The sequence below is a fragment of the Eptesicus fuscus genome, chromosome 17, assembly GCF_027574615.1.
Source record: "Eptesicus fuscus isolate TK198812 chromosome 17, DD_ASM_mEF_20220401, whole genome shotgun sequence".
Taxonomy (NCBI): domain Eukaryota; kingdom Metazoa; phylum Chordata; class Mammalia; order Chiroptera; family Vespertilionidae; genus Eptesicus; species Eptesicus fuscus.
Window position 1 is genome coordinate 5,255,860 of NC_072489.1, and position 26,532 is coordinate 5,282,391.

The following is a 26,532-nucleotide window of genomic DNA, read 5'->3' on the forward strand; positions in this document are numbered from 1 at the left end:
CTGTGGGGTGGATGTTGGTCAATTCAGGTAGAAATGCAGGGAAGAGTCCTTCCCAGTTTCACAAGAGGAACCAGAAGTTTCCAAATTACTCCTAAGCAGTTCTCCTCAGGGGTCAGGTGAGAATCAGTGTCTGGGTTTCCTTTATAGATTCAGCCCATTTCCTGGTTTTGCTTCTCTGAGTTGTCCTTCTAAAGTGAGCAGGATGAGCCATATGCCACCCCAGGGAGAGCTGGCCTCCCACCGTGTAAGAGGACCTTTCTCAAAGCTCTGGTCTTCTCTGCTGCCCAAGGACCAGCTCTCTCCTTGTTCTTTTCCTACTGCTTCTTCCATCTCCTTGTGGGATTTCACTTCCTATTTCTGTACATTATATGCCATTGGGCCCCAGGATTCTGTGTTGGGTCTCTAGTTTCCTACGTTAAAGGAGCAGATAAATAGCCAGCTGAGCTGATGCAGACGGGCCCCTACCCCTATAAAAACCATACAATAAAGAGAAAATTCTTTTAAACACATAGATCACTTTGAGAAAGAAGTCCTCACATGCCAGGAAAAAAGGGGGATGTGCAACACAGAGCAGTGAGCAGGAGCTAAAGGTAAATACAACCAGATACAGACTTCAGAGGCTGATGCCCTGCAAGTTACAAAGGGCATAACCTCAGCCCATGCAAGGTGGGAAATACAGCCAAACTCCCCAAGTAAAACCGTAACCTCAGAGAGGTATCCCAACCCTATATAAAGGACTACAAAACCTCTTCCCGCCAGCCCAGGGGAGCACTGAGAGACCATGCCATTCACTCAGAGCTGTAGGTAATGGAAAAAATACATCAATGAGAAATTAAACTATAAACTTGTGTCATATGTGGATGTGGAGTCTGAATTTATACAAGTTAAATGTAAAGCTGGAATTACAAGCCAATAATGCTTTTTAATTGCCTGGGTCAATAAGACCCAAAGGGTCTCAGAAGAAGCAAATGCAAAACCACTTTCCACAACCACAAACACCACAAACACCCACGGGGGGCGGAAATACTCCATTAAAGATGAGCTCACAATAAAAAAATACGAATGGCATGAGAAATGGCTCACTAGAGGGAAAGTGGCAGATAAAACAAACAGGAAAATTAACATCTTAAAGACTGGAGATAATAGATGACTCAAAAAAAGCTATAAAATCGATGTTTAACATTAAAAATAGAGAGAAGATACACGTAGGAGTTCAAAAGGGAAACGTTAGAGCGAATGGGGGATGGAGGAGTGCTGTTCAAAGAGAAAATGGCTAAGAACATTCCACAGAGAAACACATCTTTCTAAAACCCACGGTTCAAAGAAAAAATAATACAATTTTAGAATTTAGAGCAGAATGACAATAAAGATACCTCATATCAAAACCTCTGGGATATAACAAAAGTCATGTTTTCAGGGAAATTTATATGTTAAAATACTTACATCAGAAAAAGAAGTCTGAAAATTTATGAACTAAGTGTAACTTAGAAAGTAAATATTTGCCCCGCCAGCCAGCGTGGCTCAGTGTTTGAGCATCGACCTATGAACCAGGATGTCACGGTTCAATTCCTGGTTAGAGTACATGCCCAGGTTGGGGGCTCGATTCCCAGTGTGGGGCGTGCAGGAGGCAGCCAATCGATGATTCTCTCTCATCATTGATATTTCTATCTCTTCCTTTCTCTTCCTCTCTGATATCAATAAATATATTTTTAAAGTAAAAATTTTTTAAAAGGAGCCAAACAATAAACTCAAAGAAAGCAGAAGAAACAGTAAACTCAAAGTAATAAAAATTAAAAACAGCTTTCAATACAGAATTAGAATATTTCAAAAATTCATATGGAAACACAAGAGAAACTGAATGGCCACAGCAATCTTGAGAAAGAAGAGCAAAGTTGGAGGAATCATGCTACCTGATATCAAACTAACCACAAGGCCAAGTGATCAAAACAGCATGGTACTGTCAATAAAACAGACATATAGATACATGGAACAGAATAGAGAGCCCAGAAATAAGCTCACAATTTTATGGTCAATTAATATTTGACAAAGGAGGCAAAAAGATACAATGGGGTAAAGACAGTCAATTTAGTAAATGGTGTTGGGACAGATACATGCAAAGAGAGAGAGAGAGAGAGAGAGAGAGAGAGAGAGAGAGAGAAGAAACTACCATCTTACACCATACACAAGAATAAACTCAAAATAGATTAAAGACTTAAATGTTAAACTCAAAACCATAAAAATCCTAGAAGAAAACATAGGCAGTAAAATCTCAGACATTTCTCATAGTAATATTCTTTTCTGATATATCTCCTTGGGCAAAAGTAACAAAGGGAAAAATAAGCAAATAAGACTACATCAAACTAAAATGTTTTTGCACAGCAAAGGAAATGATCAACAAAATGAAAAGACAGCCCACTGAAAGGGAGAACATATTCACCAATGATATATCTGATAAGGGGTTAATATCCAAAATGTATAAAGAACTCATACAGCTCAATGCCAGAAAAACAAACAATCCAATTAAAAAATGGCAAAGGACCTGATAGACACTTATCCAAAGAGGACATATAGATGGTCAGTAGATATATGAAAAGGTGTTCAACATCACTAATCACCAAAAGTTGCAAATTGAAACCACAGTGAGACATCACCTCACACCTTTCAGAATGGCTATCATCAATAAGTCAACAAACAAGTGCTGGCCAGGATGTGGAGAAAAGGGAATCCTCATGCAAGGTTGATGGGAATGCAGATTGGTACAGCCACTGTGGAAAGTAGTATGGATTTTCCTCAAAAAATTAAAAATTGAACTGCCTTATGACTCAGCAATTTCACTTCTGGGTATATATCCGAAGAAACCCAAAACACTACTACGAAAGACTATATGCACCCCTTTGTTCATTGCAGCATTATTGACAACTAGAGGCCCGGTGCACGAAATTCGTGCACGGAGGGGGGTTCTCCCTCAGCCCAGCCTGTACCCTCTCCAATATGAGACCCCTTGAGGGATGTCCGACTGCCCGGTTAGGCCCGATCCCAGTGGGATCGGGCCTAAACGGGCAGTCGGACATCCCTCTCACAATCCAGGACTGCTGGCTCCCAACTGCTTGCCTGCCTGCCTTCCTGATTGGCCCTAACCGCTTCTGCCTGCCAGCCTGATCACCCCCTAACCACTCCGCTGCCAGCTTGATTGATGCCTAACAGCTCCCCTGCCAGCCTGTTTGCCCCCAACTTCCCTCCTCTGCCGGCCTGGTCACTCCTAACTGCCCTCTCCTGGAGGGTTGATCACCTCCAACTGCCCTTTCTTGCAGGCCTGGTCCCTCTCAACTGCCCTCCCTTGCAGGGCTGGTCCCTCACAACTGCCCTCCCTTGCAGGCCGGGTGCCTCCCAACTGCCCTCTCCTGCTGGCCATCTTGTGGTGGCCATCTTGTGTCCACATGGGGGCAGGATCTTTGACCACATGGGGGCAGCTATATTGTGTGTTGCAGTGATGATCAATCTGCATATTACTCTTTTATTAGATAGGATAGAGGCCTGGTACAGGGGTGGGGGCCAGCTGGTTTGCCCTGAAGGGTGTCCCGGATCAGGTGGGGTTTCCCTTGGGGTGTGGGGCGGCCTGAGTGAGGGGCCTGTGGTGGTTTGCAGGCTGGCCACACCCCCTGGTAACCCAAGCAGAGGCCCTGGTATCTGGAATTTATTTTCCTTCTACAATTGAAACTTTGTAGCCTGGAGTGGAGCCAAGCCAAGCCTGGGGCTCCCTCCGAGGCCGGCCGGCAGCCATTTGTGTTGGGGTTATAATTGAAACTTTGTTGCCTTAAGCAGGTGAGCCCAGCCAGGGTGTGTGGAAAGCTTTGCTTCCCCTGTTGCCGCCGGCAACCCTGGCCTGCTCTCTCAAGCTCCATTCTGCCGCCATTTGTTTGAATTTGTTTACCTTCTATAATTGAAACTTTGTAGCTTGAGTGGAGGCTTAGGCCTGGAAATGGCAGGCGGAAAGCTTGGCCTCCTCTGTTACCTAGGAAACCTTGCTCTCTGTGGCTGTAGCCATCTTGGTTTGGGTTAATTTGCATGCTCGCTCTGATTGGACGGTGGGCGTGGCTTGTGGGCGTGGCTTGTGGGTGTGTCGGAGGTATGGTCAATTTGCATATTTGTCTATTATTAGATTAGATAGCCAAGATCGGGAAGCAGCCCAAGCGCCCATCACTAGATAAGTGGATAAAAAGGCTGTGGTACATTTACACTATAGAACATTACTCAGCCATAAAAAGAAGGAAGTCTTACCTTTTGGACAGCATAGAAGGACCTGGAGAGTATTGTGTTAAGTGAAATAAGCCAGTCAGAGGAAGACAAATACCATATGATTTCACTTATATGTGGAATCTAATGAACAAAAGTAACAAACAAAATAGAAACAGACTCATAAATACAGAGAACAGACTGGCAGCTGTCATAGAAGAGGGGTGTTGGGGGGATGGGTGAAAAAGGTGAAAGGATTAAGCAAAAAACATACAAACTCATAAGCACACACAACAGTATGGTGATTACCATAGGGAAAGGAGTAGAGGGAGGTAGGAGAGGGGAAAGGGGGATAAATGGTGATGAAAGGAGACTTATCTTTGGGTGGTGAACACACAATACAATATACAGATGATATACAATTCTAGTACACCTGAAACCTATATAATTTTATTAATCAATTTCACCCCAATAAATTCAATAACAAAATTTTTTAAAGCAGCTATCAATGAAGGAGAAAACAAAAAACAATAGAGAAGCTAAACAAAGTAAAAGTTGGTTCTTTAAAAAGACTAACAATATGCACTCCTATGTTCATAGCAGCCCAATTTACAATAGCTAAGATTTGGAAACAGCCTAAGTGCCCATCAGCAGATGAGTGGATTAGAAAACTATGGTACATCTACACAGTGGAATACTACACTGCTGTAAAAAAGAAGAAATTCTTACCATTTGCAACAGCATGGATGGACCTGGAGAACATTATGCTAAGTGAAATAAGCCAGTCAGAGAAAGGTAAATATCACATGATCTCACTCATTTGTGGAATATAATGAACAACATAAACTGATGAACAAAAACTATTCAGTTTCTCTTGTGTTTCCATATGAATTTTTGAAATATTCTAATTCTGTATTGAAAGCTGTCTTTAATTTTTATTACTTTGAGTTTACTGTTTCTTCTGCTTTCTTTGAGTTTATTGTTTGGCTCCTTTTAAAAAAAATTTACTTTAAAAATATATTTAATGATATCAGAGAGGAAGCATCGAACAGACTGTCAAACTTCAGCGAGAAGACAGGGGAGGGATGGGGGTGGAGGTAAAAGGTCAACCAAAGGACTCATATGCATGCATATAAGCATAACCAATGGATACATACACTAGAGGGGGGTGAGGGAATGTGCTGGGGAGTAGGGAGTGAGGGTGGCCGGGGGAGGTAAATGGGGGGAAAAAGGAGACATATGTACTACTATTTATAATACATTAAACAATAATAAAATATAATAAAATAACTAACAAAAGAGACATTTCTGGTAAAACAAACTTAGAAATGAAAGTCAGAAATAAATAATATTATGAATCAAAAGTTGACATAACTACAATAAAGTAGACATTTAAAATAAGAGAATCCATCAACCACTGTATGCCAATAAATTTAAAAACTTACATAAAAATAGAAAAATTATTAGAAAAATATAATTTGTTGAAATTGATGCAAGAATAAAATTTCTGAATATTTTTATAAATCTTAAATAAACTAAAGAATTAGTTTTAAATCTTCCTACTCAGTGAAAGGGGGAGGGGGATAAAATTTTATACAGATGTTCTACCAAACATTCAAAGAAGTGATCAACAGATCGCAGGCAAGATAAATAAGAAGAAATCTATACATAGACATCTCTCCAGGGTTTCCAATCCGTGCTACACCCCTGAATCATCTGCGAAGGTTGCTTGGCCCCTCTGAGCCTCAGTTTTATAAACACTAAATAACAAAGTACAACCTATTTTATAAGAAAGGTAAAATGATCACATGAGATAACATATGGAAAGTGCTTAGTATGTTGCCTGATACATGCTTTCTGTAATTGGCTGTAAGTACTGGCTATTGTTATTGATCACCACTTCCCACACTTTCCATACCAGGTGGAAACCCCATGTTTACCTGGCTATGAGAGTTGCTAAAGCAAATCATCTCTGACCACCACCACACCTTTTTGCCCCCAGCAGCGGGCGCACAGTAGGTGGTGCAGGCATCCAGGAGGGAATCGCCTCACTCTCACCCATTACACCAGGCAAGGGTGGGTGGGGGGGTACGGAGAATCCTCAAGCTCCACCCGCCTGACCACGCCCAGCCGCGCATGGCCACGCCCACTCCTAAGGGCATAAAGAGCAGTTGCCCAGCAGTGTGTGCTGTGCGGCAGCCCGGGCAGGAGGCCCAGCCATGCCCAAGAATGCAGTGGTCACCTTGCGCTATGGCCCATACAGCGCAGTCGGCCTGTCTGTGGAGCACCGCACCTTCCGCCTGGAGGGCCTGCAAGGTGGGCAGCCAAGCGCTGGAGGGCCATCAACACGCATGTGCCCAGGTATAGCTAGCCTCTGAGCATCCGGGAAGGCTGTGCTTTCTGTCTGACCTCCTTCCTTTCTCAGATCCAGAGCGAGTTCCACCTCCTCTGGAGAGTCTTCCCTGAACCCCCAGCACCCTGGGGTGAGTTAGCATCTTCCTCCGCCTTCCACTGCTTCAGTATAAGAATGGGACAAATAAGCATGCTCTGTGAGCCCTCGAGGTGCCAGGCAGTGTACACAGTTACCTGGATAAAAAGAATTACCCCGCTTTACGCATGGAACCTGAGGATCAGGAACGGTAAGTGACTTCTCCAGGGTCATATGGCTGACTGGAAAATGGCGGGGAGTCAATCCCTTGATCATTCATTCATGCAGCAGACCTTTACTGAGCACCTAATATGTGTCGGACACTCTTGTAGGTGCCTGGGGCACGCTGGGGAACAAAGACATATGTCCTTGAAGTGATGTATGTCCTTCTCATTGATGACTACTAACTGACCATAGGGCTACGACTGTGACAGAGGAACGTAATCATAGTGGGCCCTGCCACTGCCAGGACTGGAGGGGAGAGGGGAAACATCTGGAAGGGTTTACTTGCTGCAATTACACTTGAGTTCAGCGTCAAATAATGAAAACCTAATTAGGTAAAGAGAAGAAAGTTCATTCTAAACCGAGGAGCTAATATCTGTAAAGACTGGAAGCATGAACAAATGATGTATTTGTTGAACTTATGGGAAGATGAGGTTGGAGAGGGAGGCAGGGACCAGATCCTGCAGGGCCGTGTAAAAGTTCTAGGCAGGGGGATAAAACACTGGCTGCTGTGAGGACAGATGAGAGGGGTCTAGAATGGAAGCAGGGAGACAAGTCGGGGGCTGTTGGAGTGCCTGTGGGAGAGATGACAGTAGCATGTGCCAGGACAGCCATAAAGGGTGGTAGATGAAAGTAAAAGCAATGGTACTCCCTAAAAAATTATAGCTGGGAGTCAAGGGTCAAGTCTGTTCTGACTTGAACCAAGTGCTGATGGATGGAAATTGACAACACCAGAGATATTCCATTGGAGGAACATGCTTTATTTTGGACATTATTGAACTTAGTGTGCTTTCAGCTATGTAAGCAGAGATTCGGAGTCAGCTCTGCAGTTCTGGAGTTCAGAGAAAAGGTCTATTCTGGAGAGAGAAAAGTATGAGTCGTTGGCTTAGGGAGAACACATAGAATGAGAAGAGAGCCTGAGACTGAGTCTTCATGAATTCCATTATATGACTCAAACCCAGAATATTCCAGGCAAAATAATATGCGAGTCCAGAGGACACAAAGTCAGCAATCATGGAAGGCCTCCTAGAAGAGGCGACATTTGCATTCTAGTTAGAGTGTGGGGAGAATTTTAGTGATCAGAGAAAACTGCTTTCTCTGAGAGAAGAGTTGATTGAGAAATTTCTGTTGTAAATAACCCAGTATTATTTGGTAATGCTTAAAATGTTTGTAGTCTTGGCTAAGGACACTGCCTAAATAATTAACTTTTTGCTTCTTCCCCATCTGATGAACTGGGCCCACTCACCAACTCATCACCTCATAACCCACTTTTAGTTTGTTCAATAAATAATGAGACTAAGCAACTATAGCATTTCCTTAAAAATAAGGTAGATCTGGCTTCTGATCAAGATGGCAGTGTACCTGGAACATGGGACTTGGAAACTCCCACAACCACATCAAAATTACAACCAAACTACAGAAGAACCATCGTTCAGAACTGTCTGAAATCTAGCTGAACAGAAGACCTATAACTAAGGTATAAAGAAGAAGCCACATCAAGACTGGTGGGAGGGGTGGAGACACAGAAGAGGCTGGTCCCACACCCACATGTGGTTAAAAACTGGGAGGAATATCTTGGCTGCCAAGGTTCCCCCTGAAAAGCCAGAGGTCCCAGCCCTTCACCAGAATCCTCAGCCCAGGATTCCAGTGGCTGGAAGAGAAATCTTCAAAACTTCTGGCTGTAAAGACCAGCGGAGACTGTGGCTGAGTGAGACAAAGGGCCCGCACGTAGAGAGACTCCATTTCACTGGCTCTGAGCTCCAGCACCGGGGCAGCAGCTTGAAAGACACCAGGGGCGTGTGAGACGAACTGAACTGTCCGGCTTGAGGATGAGTAGCTTTCTCCCAGGCAGAAGTGCTGGCAGAGGCCATGGTTCCTTTGCTGAGCCCTCCCCCAACAAAGCCAGCAGGCAGGCACCATATTTGAGTCTCCATCAACCTGGCTGACACCATTTCCCCCACCCTGGTGATTCCCAGAGGTCCCGCCCCCCACCCAAGCCTTTTCCAGGGTCTTTCCATACAAATGGCCTGTATTGGTTCATGCTGCCAACTTTCCTAAAAGCTTTCAAACGAGCAACATCTGGCCTCTGTGTATCCTGTACCTCTTGTTAAGTGGCCCCAGTACTAGCACTAGTGGCAGCTGGCCATGGTCCTCAGCTTGGGCTCTCCCAGGTACCTCCAAGCCCAGCACAAGTAGCAGCCTTCTGTGGATTGCTTTGTAGCTCCTGCTGTGTGGCCTTGGGCAGGACACAGGTGGCAGCTGACCTTGGCCCACACCTCCCAGCACATGTGGTAGACAGCTTCAGAACAAACTGAAGCGCCACCCAATCACCTCAACAGGCAACACATTCAAGGCGTGGACTCAGTGGGTACCTGAGACCTGGTAAAGTGAGTTCAGCTCACTGGGGTTGGCCTCTGCACTGCTGATTCTCCACGGTGGTCACAGCCTATATTTGCAGCCGATTGGCCTGGAGGTAAATCCATCCCATTGACTTGCCAATAGCAATCAAGGCTCAACTATAACAGGAGGATGCACACAGCCCAAATGGAAGGCACACCTGGAGCTCCCAGCTTGGGTGACTGGGGAGGCTGCGTGAGACCTACAGTGGAACCTGGGTTCTCAAACTTAATTCATTCCAGAAAACTGTTTGGGAAGCAATTTGTAAGAAAACTGAAGCATTTTTTCCCATTAGAAATAATGTAAATTTAATTCATCTGTTCCAGAACCCCAAATGATTCCCTGTTTTAACCTTTCCTATATACAGTACATGTCTAATGTACTGTTTAACCTATAAATAAACACATTTAAAACAAAAAGGAGATGAAATATAAATGAAAAATTTTTAAAAAGGGAATGAAATGTACAGTAAAAAAATGAAAATTTATGTCCACACCAGAACTTAACTTTAATGTTGAGAGCTATTGCCTCTGAAGTGCTTTCACTGGCTAACTGCTTTTCATTTATCCAAATCAACAATTTTTCTACCTCTCAGCATGTGATCATTGTTTCATGAGCACTTTCACACCCTTAACATCAGCACTCTTGATGGCCTCTTTATGTTTTAAAATTTAGCTAATCAGCGATTTCTCCATGCCACACTAGGTAGCCAGATTAGACACATGAACACCTTGATTATACTTGGCAATGATTTCTTTTGTAAGATTATTGTTGTTCTCACAACTTTCCTTTTCACTTTGCTGCTATCACTAACCTTCTTAGGACCCATGGTGGCTTACTGTATGTATTTAATAATAATAAGCAGCAACAAAAGCAAAAAAAAAAAATATTCACAACACAATTTCCTGAGGGTTTAACAATGCAAAGTTTAGCAGTAGGCTGACTCATACTCGCACATTCTCTCCTTTGTTTGTCACCTGAGAGGTATCATACAGGTATCATCATGAAAGGGTTGTTGGGTGGGGAACCAAAGTTTTATTCAACAACCAGGACATTTTCCATTGATAAACTAGGTTGAAAACCAAATTGTTTGAGATGGGAGACATTCAAGAACCAAGGTTTGACTGTACTCCATAAGGTCTACCAAGACTAGGAGATGTAGCAGCTCTAACTTTATACATAGAAACAAACACAGGGAGGCAGCCAAAATAAGGCAACAGAGAGACATGTCCCAAATGAAAGAACAGAGCAAAACTCCAGGAAAAGAACTAAACAAAATGGAGACAAGCAATCTACCAGATTCAGAGTTCAAAATACTGGTTATAAGGATGCTCAATGTACTAAGGGGAAGAGTAGAAGAACTTAGTGAGAACTTTAACAAGATAGAAAACATGAAAAAGAACCAGTCAGAAATGAAGAATACATTACAAGGAATCAACAGTAGAGTAGATAAATCAGGAGGATCAATCAGTGATTTGAAGGTAAGGAAGCAGAAAATACCCAATCTGAATAGCAACAAATACATTTTTTTAAATGAGAATAGTGTAAGGAACCTCTGAGACAACTTTAAGTATACCAAAATTCACATCATGGGTGTGCCAGAAGGAGAAGAGAGAGAGAGCAAGATATTAAAAACCTATTTTAAAAATAATGAAGGGAAATTTATCTAACCCTGTGAAGGAACTAGACATACAAGTCAAAGAAGCACAGAGAGTCCCAAACAATATAAACCCAAAGAGACCCACATCAAGACACATCATAATTAAAATGTCAAAGGTTGCTGAAACCGGTTTGGCTCAGTGGATAGAGCGTCGGCCTGCAGACTCAAAGGTCCCAGGTTCGATTCCGGTCAAGGGCATGTACCTTGGTTGCGGGCACATCTCCAGTGGGGGGTGTGCAGGAGGCAGCTGATCGATATTTCTCTCTCATCAATGTTTCTAACTCTCTATCCCTCTCTCTTCCTCTCTGTGAAAAATCAATAAAATATATTAAAAACAACAACAATAAAATGTCAAAGGTTAAAGACAAAGAGAGAATTTTAAAAGCAGAAAAAGAAAAGCAGTTAGTTACCTACAAGGGGAGCTCCCATAAGATTGTCAGCTTATTATTCAACAGAAACTTTATAGACCAGAAGAGATTGGCATGAAATATTCAAAGTGATGAAAGGAAAGGACCTACAGCCAAGATTACACTATCATTTAGAATTTAAGAACAGATAAAGAGCTTCCCAGACAAGAACAGCTAAAGAAGTTCATCACCACCAAACCAGTAGTATAAGACATGTTAAAGGGTCTTCTTTAAGAAGAACAAGAAAAAAAAGATTAAAAATCTGAATAATAAAATGGCAATAAAGACATATCTATTAACAATCAATTTAAATGTAAATGGATTAATTGCTCCAATCAAAAGAGAGAGAGAGAGAGAGAGAGAGAGAGAGAGAGTGGCTGAATGGAGAAGAAAACAAGACCCATACATATGCTGCCTACAAGAGATTCACCTCAGACTAAAAATACACAGAGACTAAAAGTAAAGGGATGAAAAAATATATTTTATGCAAATATATATTTAAAAAGCTGGGGTAGCAATACTTATACCAGACAAAATATACTAGTACTTTAAAACAAAGGTTATATAACAAGAGACAAGGAATGACCCAGCAATTCCACTTCTGGGTATTTATCCAAAGAAACCCAAAACACTAAATCAAAAAGACCTATACATCCATATGTTCATTGCAGCATTATTTATAACTAGAGGCCCGGTGCACGAAATTCGTGCACGGAGGGGGGTTGTCCCTCAGCCCAGCCTGTACCCTCTCCAATATGGGACATCCCTCTCACAATCCAGGACTGCTGGCTCCCAACTGCTTGCCTTCCTGCCTTCCTGATTGCCCCTAACCACTTCTGCCTGCCAGCCTGATCACCCCCTAACCACTCAGCCTGGTTGATGCTTAACTGCTCCCCTGCCAGCCTGTTTGCCCCCAACTTCCCTCCTCTGCTGACCTGGTCACCCCTAACTGCCCTCTCCTGCAGGGTTGATCACCACCAACTGCCCTCCCTTGCAATCCTGGTCCTTCTCAACTGCCCTCCCTTGCAGGCCGGGTGCCTCCCAACTGCCCTCTCCTGCTGGCCATCTTGTGGTGGCCATCTTGTGTCCACATGGGGGCAGGATCTTTGACCACATGGGGGCAGCTATATTGTGTGTTGCAGTGATGATCAATCTGCATAGTTACTCTTTTATTAGATAGGATAGAGGCCTGGTACAGGGGTGGGGGCCAGCTGGTTTGCCCTGAAGGGCGTCCGGATCAGGTGGGGGTTCCCTTGGGGTGTGGGGCGGCCTGAGCGAGGGGCCTGTGGTGGTTTGCAGGCCGGCCACGCCCCCTGGCAACCCAAGCGAGGCCCTGGTATCTGGGATTTATTTTCCTTCTACAATTGAAACTTTGTAGCCTGGAGCGGAGCCAAGCCTGGGGCTCCCTCCAAGGCCGGCAGCCATTTCTGTTGGGGTTATAATTGAAACTTTGTTGCCTTAAGCGGGTGGGCCCAGCCAGGGTGTGTGGAAAGCTTTGCTTCCCCTATTGCCAGCGGCAACCCTGGCCTGCTCTCTCAAGCTCCATTGTGCCGCCATTTGTTTGAATTTGTTTACCTTCTATAATTGAAACTTTGTAGCTTGAGTGGAGGCTTAGGCCTGGCAAGGGCAGGCGGAAAGCTTGGCTTCCTCTGTTACCTAGGAAACCTTGCTCTCTGTGGCTGTAGCCATCTTGGTTTGGGTTAATTTGCATGCTCGCTCTGATTGGATGGTGGGCGTGGCTTGTGGGCGTGGTTTGTGGGTGTGTCAGAGGTATGGTCAATTTGCATATTTGTCTATTATTAGATAGGATAGCCAATATATGGATGCAACCTAAGTGTCCATCACTAGATGAATGAATAAAGAAAAGGTGGTGCATATATACAAAGGACTATGACTCAGCCATATAAAGAGTGAAATCTTGCCATCTGCAACAATATAGATGGACCTAGAGGGTATCGTGCTAAGTGAACTAAGTCAGACAGAGACAAATGCCAGATGATTTCACTTATAAGTGGAATCAACAAAATAAAAATAAACAAAAAAGCAGAACAGAAACAAACTCATAAATACAGAAAACATTTTTTAAATATATGTTATTGATTTCAAAGAGAGGGAAGGGAGGAGAGAGAGAGAAACATCAATGATGAGAGAGAATCATTGATCAGCTGCCTCCTGCACACCCCCTAGTGGGGATCGAGACTGCAACCCAGGCATGTGCCCTGACCAGGAATCGAACCCTGACCTCCTGGTTCATGGGTAGATGCTCAAGCAACTGAACCACACCGGCTGGGCACAGAAAACATTTTGATGGTTGTCAGATTGGAGGAGATTTGCGGGGGAAGCGCGGTGAAAAAAGTGAAAAGATTAAGAAGTGCAAATTGGTAGTTACAGAATAGTCATGGGGATATAGCCTACGAAATATAGTCAATAATATTGTGATAACTACAGGGTGGCCCCCAAAAAATGCACTTTGAATGATTATTAATTCCAGTGGACTAAATCTGAAAAGAAAGAAACATCAATTGAGCTATCAGCTGCTAAGTGTGCATACGTTTTTCTGGTGGCGGGGGGGGGGGGCACCCTATATATATGGTGTCAGATGGGTTCTAGGTTTATCATGTGATCACTTTGTAAGTTATTTAAATGTCTAACCACAGGGTTGTACACCTTACAGTAATATACTTTTGAATGTCAATATTAAAAATAAGGTGGATTTTAGACTGCTGGAAAGTAATCTACATTCAAGAGTTCTGTGAACCTTTGTGCTTCCTCTGTCTTTAGGCTTTTGACTTTTGCAGACATTTCTTTTCCCCAGCCCTAGGGGTTACGAATTCCTCCTTCCCAACCAACTCTCACATTTTCTGTCTTAGTTCAGCTATTTCTTTTCATACTATTTTTATTGTGGTAAAATATAGGGTGTCCCCAAAAAATGTATATACACTTTAACAGCTGATAGCTCAAATGATGTTTCTTTCTTTTCAGATTTAATTCATCAGAATTAATAATTATTCAGTGTTATGCATTTTGCTGGGACACACTGTATATAACAAAATTTGTCGGTTTAACTATTTTTACGTGTACAATTCAGTGCCATTAATGACATTCAAAATGTTATGCAGTCGCCCTGGCTGGTTTGGCTCAGTGGCTAGGGTCCTGAAGGGTCCCAGGTTGGATTCCGGTCAAGGGCACATGCCCGGGTTGCTGTCTCGGTCCCCAGTAGGGGGCATGCAGGAGGCAGGTGATCGATGATTCTCTCTCATCGTTGATGTTTCTGTCTCTCTCCCCCGCTCCCTTCCTCTCTGAAATAAATAAAAATATATATATTTAAAATGTTATGCAATTATCATCTCTATGTATTTCCAGAATTATTTAATACCCCAAACAGAAACTCTGTATCCACTGATCAATAATTCCTTATCCCGCCCTCAGCTCCTGCTAACTTCTAACCTACTTTCTGTCTTTATAACTTTGCCCAATATAGATACTTTATGTAAGTAAAACCATACAATATTTGTCTTTTGTGCCTGGCTTATTTCACTTAGCATACTATTTTGAAGTTTCATCCATGTTGTAACATGAATTAGTATTTTCTTCCTTTTTATGGCCAAATAATAGTCTATTGTATATATATATATATTTTTTTTTATCCATTCATCTGTTGATGAACTCTTTGCTTCTTCCCACTTTTTGGTTATTGTGAATAAGCTGCTATAAATATAGGTGTGCAAGTATCTGAGTCCCTGTTTATAATGTTTTGTGGGCATGTAACTAGGAGTGGAATTGCTGAGTCATATGGTAATTCTATGTATAACTTTTTGAGGAAATACCCAATTGTTTTTACAGCAGCTGCACCATTTTACATTCCACTAGCAACATATAAGGATTCCAATTTCTTCACATTATTGCCAACACTTTATATATTCTGGGTACTAGACCGTTGTCAGATAAATGACTTGCAAATACTTTCTCCCATTCTATTAGACACTTACTTAATATTGTCCCTTGATGCACAAGAAGTTTTAGATTTCATGAAGTTAGGTTTTTCTGTTTTCCTTTTGTTGCCTTGCCTTTGATGTTTAAGAAATCATTGCAAAAATCTAAGGTCATGCAGAATACTATGTTTTCTTCTAAAAGTTTTATAATTTCTAAAATTAGATCTTTGATCCATTTTGAGTTAACTTTTATATATGGTGTAAGATAAGAGTCCAATTTCATTGAAAAGGTATTTATGTGGGAACTTCTGGTAAAGATGGCAGAGTAGGTAAATGCTGTGCTCACCTGCTCCCATGATGACATAAAAATCACAACTGAATTATAGAAGAATCACACTTGATAACCACCTGAAGATTAACTGAATTTCTATAACTAAGAATATAATAAAGATGTCACATTGAGACTGGTAAGAGGGACAGATACATGGAACAGGAAGTCCTACCCACATCCATGGCATGACAATTAAGAAAGAATTGGGAAGGATACACCAGGTTCCCCAGCCAGGGCACCACTGCTGGGAAGAGAAGTCCCTGTAACATCTGACTGTGAAAACCAGTGGGGTGTGCGGCCAAGGGAGATGGAGGGCTGCCGGAATCCTAGACATTCCTCTTGAGGAGCTGTCAATGGACTCACTCAAAAACTCACTGTAGGATCCAGTGCGGGGAAAACAGCTCAAAATGTGCCAGGGACCTACAAAGAGGAACTAAATTGACTAGCTTCAGGGTGAGGGCTGGAGGGGCTGGGCTCAGGGCAGCTCTCTCCCTAAAAGTGCTGGTAGGTGCCATTGTTTCTTTGTTGAGCCCTCCCAGCACTCAGCCGGCCCTTGTGCAGGCAGGTGCCAAATCTGTTCTCTCCATTGACATAACTAACACTGTTCCCCCTGATGGTTCCCTGAGACCCAGGTCCACCCAACTTGTGTGTCCAACCTGAACTGCTTCCAGTGGCTTTTGAACACAATGGTTTACCTCAGCTCATGCTGGGATTGTCCTAAAATCTTTCAGAGGTCTACACACCCCAAATAAGCAGCAGGAAGCTGCACCTCTTGCTTAGTAGCCCTAAGCCTGGCACAAGCACTGACAGATCTCAACTTGCATTATAACACGATGAGGTTGGCCCCAAGACTGCCAAAGCTGTGGCCATTGGTGGCTTGGAAAGTAGCCTTAATTAAATGACCACAAGCTGGGCCCAAATGCAGCTGACCTCAGCTCACATCTCCTGGAACCAGTGGCAGCTGGCCCCCGTCCACAGCATGGCCTCGCCCGAGCACCTCCAAGCCCAACACAACTGGCAACCAGATGCATATTACTTTGTAGCTCCCACCAGGTGACTCCAAGCTGGCACAAATGACCATTACCCTGGCCTGCACTATAACCCTTCCAAAGAGGCTGCAGAACCAATATACCTAGAAGCTATCTTCAGACCTCACCAGAGCACCACCCAAACAGCCCCACAAACAAAGTACCTGAAGGATGAATTCAATTGACACCAGAGCCCTACAAAAGTAACTCCTGCTCTATGGGGGTCACCTCCATACAACAGCTTTCTTGCTATAGTTACAGCCAGCCCTCATAGTCAGTAAGCCTTGGGGTCAGTCCCACCCACTGATGTACCAACAGTAATCAAGCTCAGCTAGAATAAGAGGGCACACACAGCACACAAGAAATACCCTACATGATCAGGGAGACTGCACAAATAAGCCACACAGGACACCTACTACATAAGGCCACTCTGCCAAGACTTGGAGATGTAGCAGATCTATGTAACACAAAGAGGCAAACACAGAAAGGCAGCCAAAATTGGAAGATGGAGAATCATAACACAAATGGAACAATAAGACAAAACTCCAGAAAAAGAACTAAACAAAATAGATACAAGTAATCGACTACATACAGTGTTTAAAACACTGGTCATAAGGATGCTCAATGAACTTAGGGGAAGAATAGATGAACTTTGTGAGAACTCAACAAAGAGATAAAAAACATTAAAAGAGAATCAGAAGTAAAGACTACAATAACTAAAATGAAGAATACATTAGAGAAAATCTACAACAGATTAGATGAAGCAGAGGATCAAATCAGTGATCTGGGTAACAGGGTAACAGAAAAATCTCAATTGGAGAAAAATCTCAAAAAGCCAAAAGGAAAAAGAAATTTTAAAATGAGGACAGTTTAAGGATGTTTGGACAATATTAAGCAAGATAACATATCATAGGGGTATCAGAAGGAGAAGAAAGAAGAAAGAAAATCTATAGGAAGAGATAATGACCAAAAACTTTCCTAACCTGGTGAAGTAAATGGACATACAAGTCCAGGAAGCACAGAGAGTCTCAAACAAGATCCAAAGAGGCCCACACCAATACACATCATAATTAAAATGCCAAAGGTTAAAGACAAAGAGAGAATCTTAAAAGTAGCAAGAAATAAAAGCAGTTTCCTACAAGGGAGCTCCCATAAGAATGTCAGCTGACTTCTCAACAGAAGCTTTGCAGGCCAGAAGGGACTGACATGAAATATTCAAAGTGATGAAAGGCTAAGACCTACAACCAAGATTGCTCTATCCAGCAAGGCTATCATTTAGAATCAAAGGAGAGATAAAGAGTTTCCCAGACATTAAATAACGTAAGTAGTTCATCACCACTAAATAAGTATTACAAGAAATGATAAACGAACTTCTTTAAGAAGGAAAGAAAAGATAATGAAATATGAATACAAAAATACAGGAAAAAGATAGTCATTGGGAGTGTAGGGGCGGAGGGGGGGGGGGCGCGGGGAGGAGTTCTAAAATGGTGGTGGATTAAGTAGAAGCTACATTGACACTCTCCCAGGACCAAACTGGAATTACAACTAAAATACAGAAAAAAAAAACACCAAACATCCTGAATAATCAACTGAAAACTAGCTAGAGAGAACCCTGATAACCAAGGACTGAAAGTGGAGACCACATAGAGACTGGTAGGAAGTGCAGAGGCACAAGAGGGCTGGCTGGGCTCCCACAGACAGCAGCTGAAGTTCTGGAGGGATATCTCAGCTATCGGGGGTTCCCACTGAGAACTCTGGGGTCTAAACCCCAAACTTGGCTCCCCAGCCCAAAGCACCAGAACTGAGAAAGGTGCCCACATCTGGTTGTGGAAAGCAGCAGGGTTGCTGTCTGCTAAGGAAAAATGGCTGGCAAAGCAGCAACTCACTTTGGGCTCTGGCAGAGGGAGGGCAGAGTGGACTAGAGCTGTGTGTGGAGAATCACAGGGTGAGGGCTCTGGGGTTAGAGCTTGGAAGGCAGCCACCCCGGTTTCCTGTGCTGAGTCATTCCCTCATAATGCAGAGGATATCTTTCTTGAGAGGACATTTTCCATCCAGGCAGCTTTTGCCTGGGAGGGAAGCAATTGCCCCACCCTGTTGGAAAACCTCTCACCCACCCTGTAGAGTCTATGCCTTGCTGTGGTCTATAGCCTGAGACAAATTAAGACTGAAAATAACAATCAGACCACAGGCAGAGGTGGGTCTCTGGAGGCTTTGAGCCTTTGTCTGATCTCTTTCTGGACCTGGGGGTTGGAAAGACAGACTTTGGTGCACATCTTGGTCATTTCCAAAGGCACCCAGCCCCAGCAGAGGGAGGCACAAGCTGTGGGTTGCTTATAGCTCCAAACAGTGCTCAGGGCCAGTCAGAAACAGTGTCTGACATTGTCCTGCACCAGAGATTGGGACTCCTAGCTGATCTACCTAATACACAGACTCAAACCCAAACAGGGAGCCAAAATGGGGAGATAAAAAAATGAGCCCCAAATGAAAGAACAAGAGAATTCTCCAGAAGAAGAGCTAAATGAAATGAAGACAATAAATTTATCAGATAGTTTCAGTTTTTTTTCTTGTAATTGATTTCTAGTTTCTTACTGTTGTGATCAGAGAAGATGCTTGATATTATTTCAATCCTCTTAAACTTACTGAGCCTTGTTTTGTGTCCTAATGTGTGGTCCAGCCTTGAAAATGTTCTATGTGTACTTGAAAAGAATGTATATTTTGCAGCTTTGAGGTGAAATGCTCTGAATATATATCAATTAAGTCCATCTGATCTAGTGTGTCATTTAAGGCTGCTGTTTCCTTGTTGATTTTCTGTTCAGAAGATCTATCCGTTGATAGCAATGGTTTATTAAAATTCCCTACTACGACTGTATTACTCTTGACCTCCAAGGGAGCAGGGATTCTTCTCTGTTCTGTTCTTTGCTGTGTCCCAGTGTCTGGAATTGTGCCGGGCATATTTTAAGGATCAAGAAAGATTAGTTAAAATGAACCTACATGGAGCTGAATGCTGGAACCACCGGAGGTGAGACTGCAGAGGAAGCAAGGAAAAACAGACCGGGCAGACGGTAGGACATGACAGTGGTCCCTCAGGGGGCGGCTGATGTAGAAAAGAACCTGGAGGCACAGGAGGCAAATGAGATGAGAATTGCAAGAAGAAAACGGCTAATGGGCACCAAACTGTTAAGTAGGAATTATCTTTAGAAAAAGAGGAATTCATAGTTGATGAAGGACCTGGGGGAAAAGTGTTCTCAAAGACTTGAGGAGGGAGGGTACACTGGCACAGTAAGTAACTTTGGAGGGCAACTTGACAGTATCTTAAAATTTAACATGTACTGTGGAATCCAGCTATGCCGTTTCTCAATTTTACACACACACACACACACACACACACACACACACACACGCACGCACACACACAGACACAAACTTGCACATGTACCTGGAGGCATCTTCTTCCTTTACATTTCTTGATGACTGAAAAATAGGAAACACCCAGAAAAAGGAATAGCTGAATAAATTGCTGTACATTTGTCACATGACATGCAATGTAGCTGATCTATGTACATTGGCAGGACTGGATCACCACGCCACAGTGTTCAAGGAATAAAGTATGTTCCTGAATTCCATATGCATTGTGATCCCACCTCCACTGAAAAAAGATAAAAGGCAGGAGGGGGGATAATTATGTGTAATTTAAAATTTTTTGTCCACTTCTATAATTGTAAGGGTTTTTTTAAGTCATGGGTCTGCATCATAACCTGTAAAACTTTAGTGTAAAAGTATTTTATTTTATTTCTTTACAGGCAATAATAAAAAGGCTATTTATTATACAACAATTCAGTGAATTTTACCTAGTTTCAAGAATAATGCATGTAATTACAATGAGAGGTAGAAACACTCTATTAAAGACCTAAGAATACAAACATCATATAATAAGTGTTCAGATTAACTGCTGGAATTTCATACAGATAAATAAGGTAAATTACATTACTTCGTCAAAATAAAGGGAAGCTTTGTGGGGTTTTTTTTTATCATGACACTAAATTAGATTAATGACAAAGAGCTTTTGTGCACTTTGTCAGTTCAAATTTATTATCTAAAAGGATTAGAATAGAAGGATTAAAACTGAAGAGTGGTTTATTCAAGTATTCAAGCAGGTAAATAAAAGAAACCAAATAATGTACAAAGTAGGAACCATTTCGGGAGGGATGTTAACCGCCACCTTCTCCATAACCAGCTATCTGGTAAACTGTCAGGATTAACATGAAAAACACGTATTAGGCTACAGAGCTGCCGTTTTCCTGAGAGAAAACAAACCTCACTTCTCACTAATTTCATGTAGGCACCCCCATCAGTAACAAGCCTTGGCCCTATTAGAATTCTAGGCGGTATCCCTTGATTGACATTTTTTTCTAATACTGCCCAATAAACCAGCTGTTAAGAAGCCAAGAAGTCCCAGCCATCACTGCACATTCCGCGTGCACAATAAAGAACGCAACCAAAGGCCAACAGCTGCAACTCAAAAAATCGCTGAGAAAACCTGGGGTGCAGATGAAGAGGCTAAACACACGCAAAGGTTCACCTGAACGCAGGTTCTTACCACTGAAAAGTCTACTAATGATTACATGTGATTCTGGAAAGGGTGTGTGTATACAATCAAGTAAAGTATTTTTCCAAAAAAAAAAAAAGTATTTTAAAGCAATAACGGAGACGGGCCTGAGCGTTCATCTCCTGAGGGGCAGGATGGACGGGATAAGCCATTGACTGTGCGGAGGGCTCTTCACTCCTGAGAGCGCAGGTTCAGCGTGGGCAGAGGAAGCAGAGGGCTCAGGCAGCTCTTCCCACGGTAGGGGAGCCGAGGAGTATTTTGAGAAGATCAAGGGGAGAATTTTTATGGTTGAAGGAGACTTAAGTATCTCAAGGTATCAGCAGGTGGTTGATTTTTAAAGTTAGCTTTGTGTATTCCTGAACGATGATTCGTATTATACTGGCAGCCAACATTTCACTGAGGGCCGGTGACACAGGCCAGCGTGTTAACCGGAGCCAGGCAGGCAGCATCTGCTCCTCCTCCCTCCCGGCCCCACACTCCTGGACCACTGCAGCCTCAAGGAGAACACCACACCAGGCAGAGCGGTGCCCTTGCAGGCCCCTTCTGTAAAATCTGCATCTGAATTCTGTGTTTCTTTAAAAATCACAGCTCTTTGTCATTTCCCGAAGACGCTGGCTTTGGGAATGTGTTTCATCTTTCCTGAACTCACTATGCCTTAAGCAATCTGAACCTTTTCGTTCTTTCTTCATTATAATAGCTCAGCAAAAAGGTCTCTACTATGGCTTCAATCCTGATGAAACTAAATAACTAATGCTTAACAACAAGTTCTAAGTAGTTCCCCAGGCCATGCTGCTCCTTGCCTGGTACTTAAGTTTGCCAAATGACCGGCTGAGGGGAACTAGAAGGAAGTGAAACCACCCAGACAAATCAGTCTGCCTATTTAGTGTGTGACATCCACCGCCCCTCGCTCTGCATTAGCCACACACTAACGGTCATCAGCATTGCATCTGCATAAGCAGAGAGCGGGGACAGGCCTGTCTGCCTGTGTGCCTTGACTTCCTAACCAGCGCGTTTAAATCATTCACAGATGGTGCACACGCCCCCAGCACCGGGAAGAGCGGGGCTTTTCTGTGTCCCTTCCGTTTACCCAGATCCCACTTGAAGGATGAGGCGCCACTTCAAAGAAGCAGGCATCCTGCGGGGGGCCTACAGCTTCGGGTTGATTTATGCTGGAGGTCAGCCACTGCCTTTGCAGAGACTTTGTTGCGTGGAGTATATTTATCTGACCTTTCTTTGAATAGACAACCCATGGCCGTTCATAGAACAAATGGGTCCTCCATGTAGAGAAGTTGGCATTTGCATGAGCTGCAGGAATTCTGGTGCTGCTTCGAGTTTTATCCCTTAAGCCTGCACTGGCCGCCCTCCCGCTGGGCTCAGCGCATCCTGGACTGAGGAGAAGGGATGGGTGTCCTGAGAGTGATTTACGATCTAGTCTCAGATGGCTTATCGCTTTAATAAGTCAGACTCGGGTCACTCAGGGTCCAAAACAGTCATTGGAGGTGCCCAGCGCCATTGTGAGCTTGTTTATTCCGTGAGTTTCATTAACACCAGGCACCCGGTTTGGGGGGGGGGGCGGTAAGAGGGGGCTGTGGTCGGTGAGGGAGAGGCATGCCCTTAAAGGCCGCGAGAGCGCAAAGTGAGGAGTTATTTGCTCTCTTGGGACTTCTTGTTGGGCTTCATTCACTTAGACCCCATTAGTCGGCACCCCCACTTCCACAGGGTGGCTTGACTATTTGATGGTTCAAATCCAGTGTCTTAGCTACACCCTGCCATGAAGAGTGCCGCTGTTCTCATAAAACAAACCCCAGATTCACTGCTGTGTGAGGCTTGGTCAGACGGGGCCCCAGGAAAAGGGCCGTGGCAGCTGCAGGGTGCACAGCCTCCCGGGGTCGCCCCGGCAGCGCCCTCCTCACTTACACTGTGTTCGCTGTGACCAGCCCCGGGCAGGGCCTGCACCCTCCTCCCCGGAACCCCCAGGCCTCAGCACCTAGCCCCAGAAGGGGGTTGGGGAGTGCGAGTGGAGAAGCTGTTTTGTTCCCGATTTTTCCTGTCATGTTGAACTCCATTTCCCAGGAACGTCTTCAGACAAGGGAAAGTCAAGGTCACAGAGGCTGAATTGCCTCCTATCTACCCACTGGGAGCTCTTCCCTCTCCAGCTCCCCTCCTCCCTCGCCCCCCTCCCTCCACACACACACACACACACACACACACACACACACACAGGAAGGTGCTGCTGGGACTGTATGATCCCCAGAACCCTGTAGAGATCTATGCTTCCCAGACGACCCACTGGCCATTCCCGCGGGGGCCGCTTCATTTAAACCAGCCGTGGGTCCAAGCTGAGTGCCTTCCTCCAAAGGCATTTCGGAAGAAGACCTTTAACTAGGATGCGATGACAAACACGCCGAGGGAAAAGGCGCGGAGTCTGGGGAGCCGGGTTGGCTGACACAAAGTCAATTAGGGCCGCCACCGGGTGCCCACGGAGCGCTGTCTTGTTAATGGAGATCCTCGCTGAGTTACTTTCCGAAGTTCCTTTCCAGAAGTGAAATTAAAATCACGCAATTAAAATGCTCACAGTCGGGGCTTGCTGTTCTTGAACTGATTGAAAGATGAAGTGGGCATGCCAACATTATGAAAAAGCAATTGTCTCTGTGATTAAATACAATTAACTGACATAACTGTCTGCTTTTCACCACGTAAGACTGATTGAAATGCTAAGGCTTTAAAAAAATGGTCCCATCTGATTTTTCTTTTTATCCTCACCCGACTTCTGGCCCGCTCTAACACCAAGGTTAGGGGGGGACACATGGAAAAACTGGGGAGAAACGTGTTGGGAACCACAGAGCTCCAGGCTGTTCCATGCACACTGTTGCTGCTAAGCCCACACACGCTTGCGTTTCTCCAACAGAGAATAAACCTAACAATGTTTCTGTCCTGATCACCACGGAAGGAGCCCTTGAATGTGGTAACCAACATGCCCGTTCCGAAGGTGAGAATACAAGTTTAGTCCATTAGCTTTATTAAAAAGATTTTTTTCTATTATAGAAAAATCGGAAAATATGATAAAAGAATAAAAAGAAAAACTCATAATCTCACCAGAGAAAGATAATCACTGGGCATTTTTTATACTGCATATACATATTTTAATTAATGTTGAAAATGTAGTTTATCTGTAGGCTGTATTTTGCTTATATTACAAATATTTTCATGCTATTAAAAAGTCATAGACATCTTCATAGTATTGGGCATGTAAGTTAGTCACAGTATTTTGCTATTATAAAATAGAGAATGAAATATCTTATTGCAAAAAGTCTGATTTTTTCCTCAGGAAGACTTCTTATAAGTGCAATTTGCTTGGCCAGAGATTAGAATCATTTTCTTAATTCTAATTTTTGAGGCTTTTAAGGTTTTTTTCATGAACTGTCAAATTGCCCCTCTACAGGTTCCATCAGCAAGGTCAGAAGTCACCTAATTTCACAAATTCTCTAAAACACTGAGCATTGTCTCTATTAAAAAACCTCAGAAGCTCTTCCTAGAGAACGCTTATATTCTCACAGATCGTGTGGGTCTGGATCAAATCACAGCCGATCTTGAAATGCTCAGTCTGGGCTGTGCCTCTCAGAGACGTGAGGGCACTCTGGGCCAGCGCCAGGCAGGGCCCACCAGGACAGCGGAGTTGTAGCCATGAGCAACTGGAGAGCAGACCAGCTGCTGGGATCCGTGAGGACATCTGCGTGCCATGGTAGTGGGCAGTCTGCCTGCCACCACACCCCTTTCTCTCTCTTGCAGCTGTGCTGGCTGCAGATGGACACCTGGTCATTCTAGAGAAGATGGACGACTGGAATGTGGTGGAGCTCAGCGTGAACGAAGAAGTTGTCTTCCACTGCAACATCAAAGACTTGGAATTCGGTAACCCCCTCCCCACTCCCCCCTCCCCCCCGCGTGGCCTTCTCTCAAGCGCCCTCAGCTTCCAGCTGAAGGGGTCAGTGTGTCGTGCCCAGATTCAACCCGGGCTTCTTTCTGAGTCTCACACTCTTGCTTAGAGCCCCTGCCCTGTGGCACTGAATGAGCGCATCCTAAACCACATACAGGAAAGTGCTTGGTGCTCTCGGCTTCTTCCCGGAACACTGGGGACAGAGAGAGGCAGAAAGAAAACGAAGTTTTAGCTCTAGACTTCAAACAGATGATGGGAATTTAGGGATAATTGGTTGTTGGGGGAGGGGGTGTGCATTTTAATAATGTGTGTTTTATTATGTTATCTTCAAAACAAATGTTTCATTTTGACTATTCTGTCTAAGCTGCATAAGACAGAGTTGGTATGCCAGTCATACAGTTTATCCGCGATATTCTAAGGATTTCTTTGCACTGGTGAGCTGCTGGCCTGAGAGGCTGGCATCAGGCATACCTCACTCTGCCCAGAAGTAAACGCTTTCACACTCCACTAATGCTCCATTAAAGACCAGCTAGCCAGTGCCATGCCTGTGTACTGTGAAAATGCTCTCCCAGTGGGAGCCATATGTGTGTCCTATATGATATTAAATTGCATATAAAGCTGGCCACAGGAAAGTCTACCTGTCTCCCTAGGAGGCGATGGTAAACTAGACCCTCTGTGCCAAGAGGCCAGGATAGCCGTGCTGAATGCCTACTGATCTCGTGGAAACGGGCATCTCAAGCCAAAAGAACAGCAACTGCCTCAGGCGTTCGGTGATGCAAACAACAGCAGCCATTCGGGCCATGGGCTCCAGCACTACCTTCAGAGCAGGGCGACTCCAGCCTGTCCTGCTGCACGCCAGGCTGCAGGGAAGCGGGTCCACACAGCAAGCAGACCACGTCACCGGCTGAGTGTCTCATCTGAACCCATAGGGAGGCCCTCCAATATCTGCTACATGTCGAGCTGAAGGAAATAATAAAATGCAATCTCATACCAAAGCGCCGTCTCTTACTAATAAAGCACAGCCGCCGGAAGCATGTGGGAGTCCATCCTATAGTTAGGAAGCGATAGGAACAGATAAAATTAAAAACGGGCGGAGGAGGGGGGGGAGGGAAAACAGTGGCCTTTGAAAATCTGAACGAACAGTCCATTTCAATATTTGGAAACCTGGCCAATCCTGCAGGTTTATTTCTTGTTCCCAATGGAATACTACATAAAATGCTAATAGACAATCACCTGAAGCCAAATCTTTGGTTATTCGCCCGGCCAGCATGGCTCAGTGGTTGAGTGTTGACCTAGGAACCAGGAAGTCATGGTTCGATTCCTGGTCAGGGCACATGCCCAGGTTGCAGGCTCA

General features: G+C 43.9%; 1 protein-coding gene across 3 annotated transcripts; it reads left to right on the forward strand.

Annotated features, from left to right (window-relative positions):
* The first annotated feature begins 6,433 nt into the window (after positions 1–6,433).
* Positions 6,434–26,173, forward strand: C17H10orf53 (chromosome 17 C10orf53 homolog). 3 transcript variants are annotated; one of them, XM_028156849.2, is made up of 3 exons: positions 6,434–6,594; positions 25,034–25,153; positions 25,829–26,173. In XM_028156849.2, the coding sequence occupies exons 1-3, from the start codon at positions 6,453–6,455 to the stop codon at positions 25,891–25,893; spliced, it is 327 nt and encodes a 108-aa protein (XP_028012650.1). In that variant the 5' UTR covers positions 6,434–6,452; the 3' UTR covers positions 25,894–26,173. The 3 variants fall into 3 exon arrangements, with proteins under 3 accessions (XP_028012650.1, XP_008147309.1, XP_028012651.2); XM_008149087.3 differs by having other exon boundaries at positions 6,434–6,549; XM_028156850.2 differs by lacking the exon at positions 6,434–6,594 and adding an exon at positions 6,606–6,872.
* The last annotated feature ends 359 nt before the right edge of the window (positions 26,174–26,532 follow it).

Coding starts and splice junctions, on each gene's coding strand:
- C17H10orf53 (XM_028156849.2), top strand. CDS start 6,453: ATGCCCAAGAATGCAGTGGTCACCTTGCGCTATGGCCCATACAGCGCA. Junction 6,595..25,033: donor ATCAACACGCATGTGCCCAG/GTATAGCTAGCC, acceptor TCTCTCTTGCAG/CTGTGCTGGCTGCAGATGGA. Junction 25,154..25,828: donor CATCAAAGACTTGGAATTCG/GTAACCCCCTCC, acceptor CTGTCTCCCTAG/GAGGCGATGGTAAACTAGAC.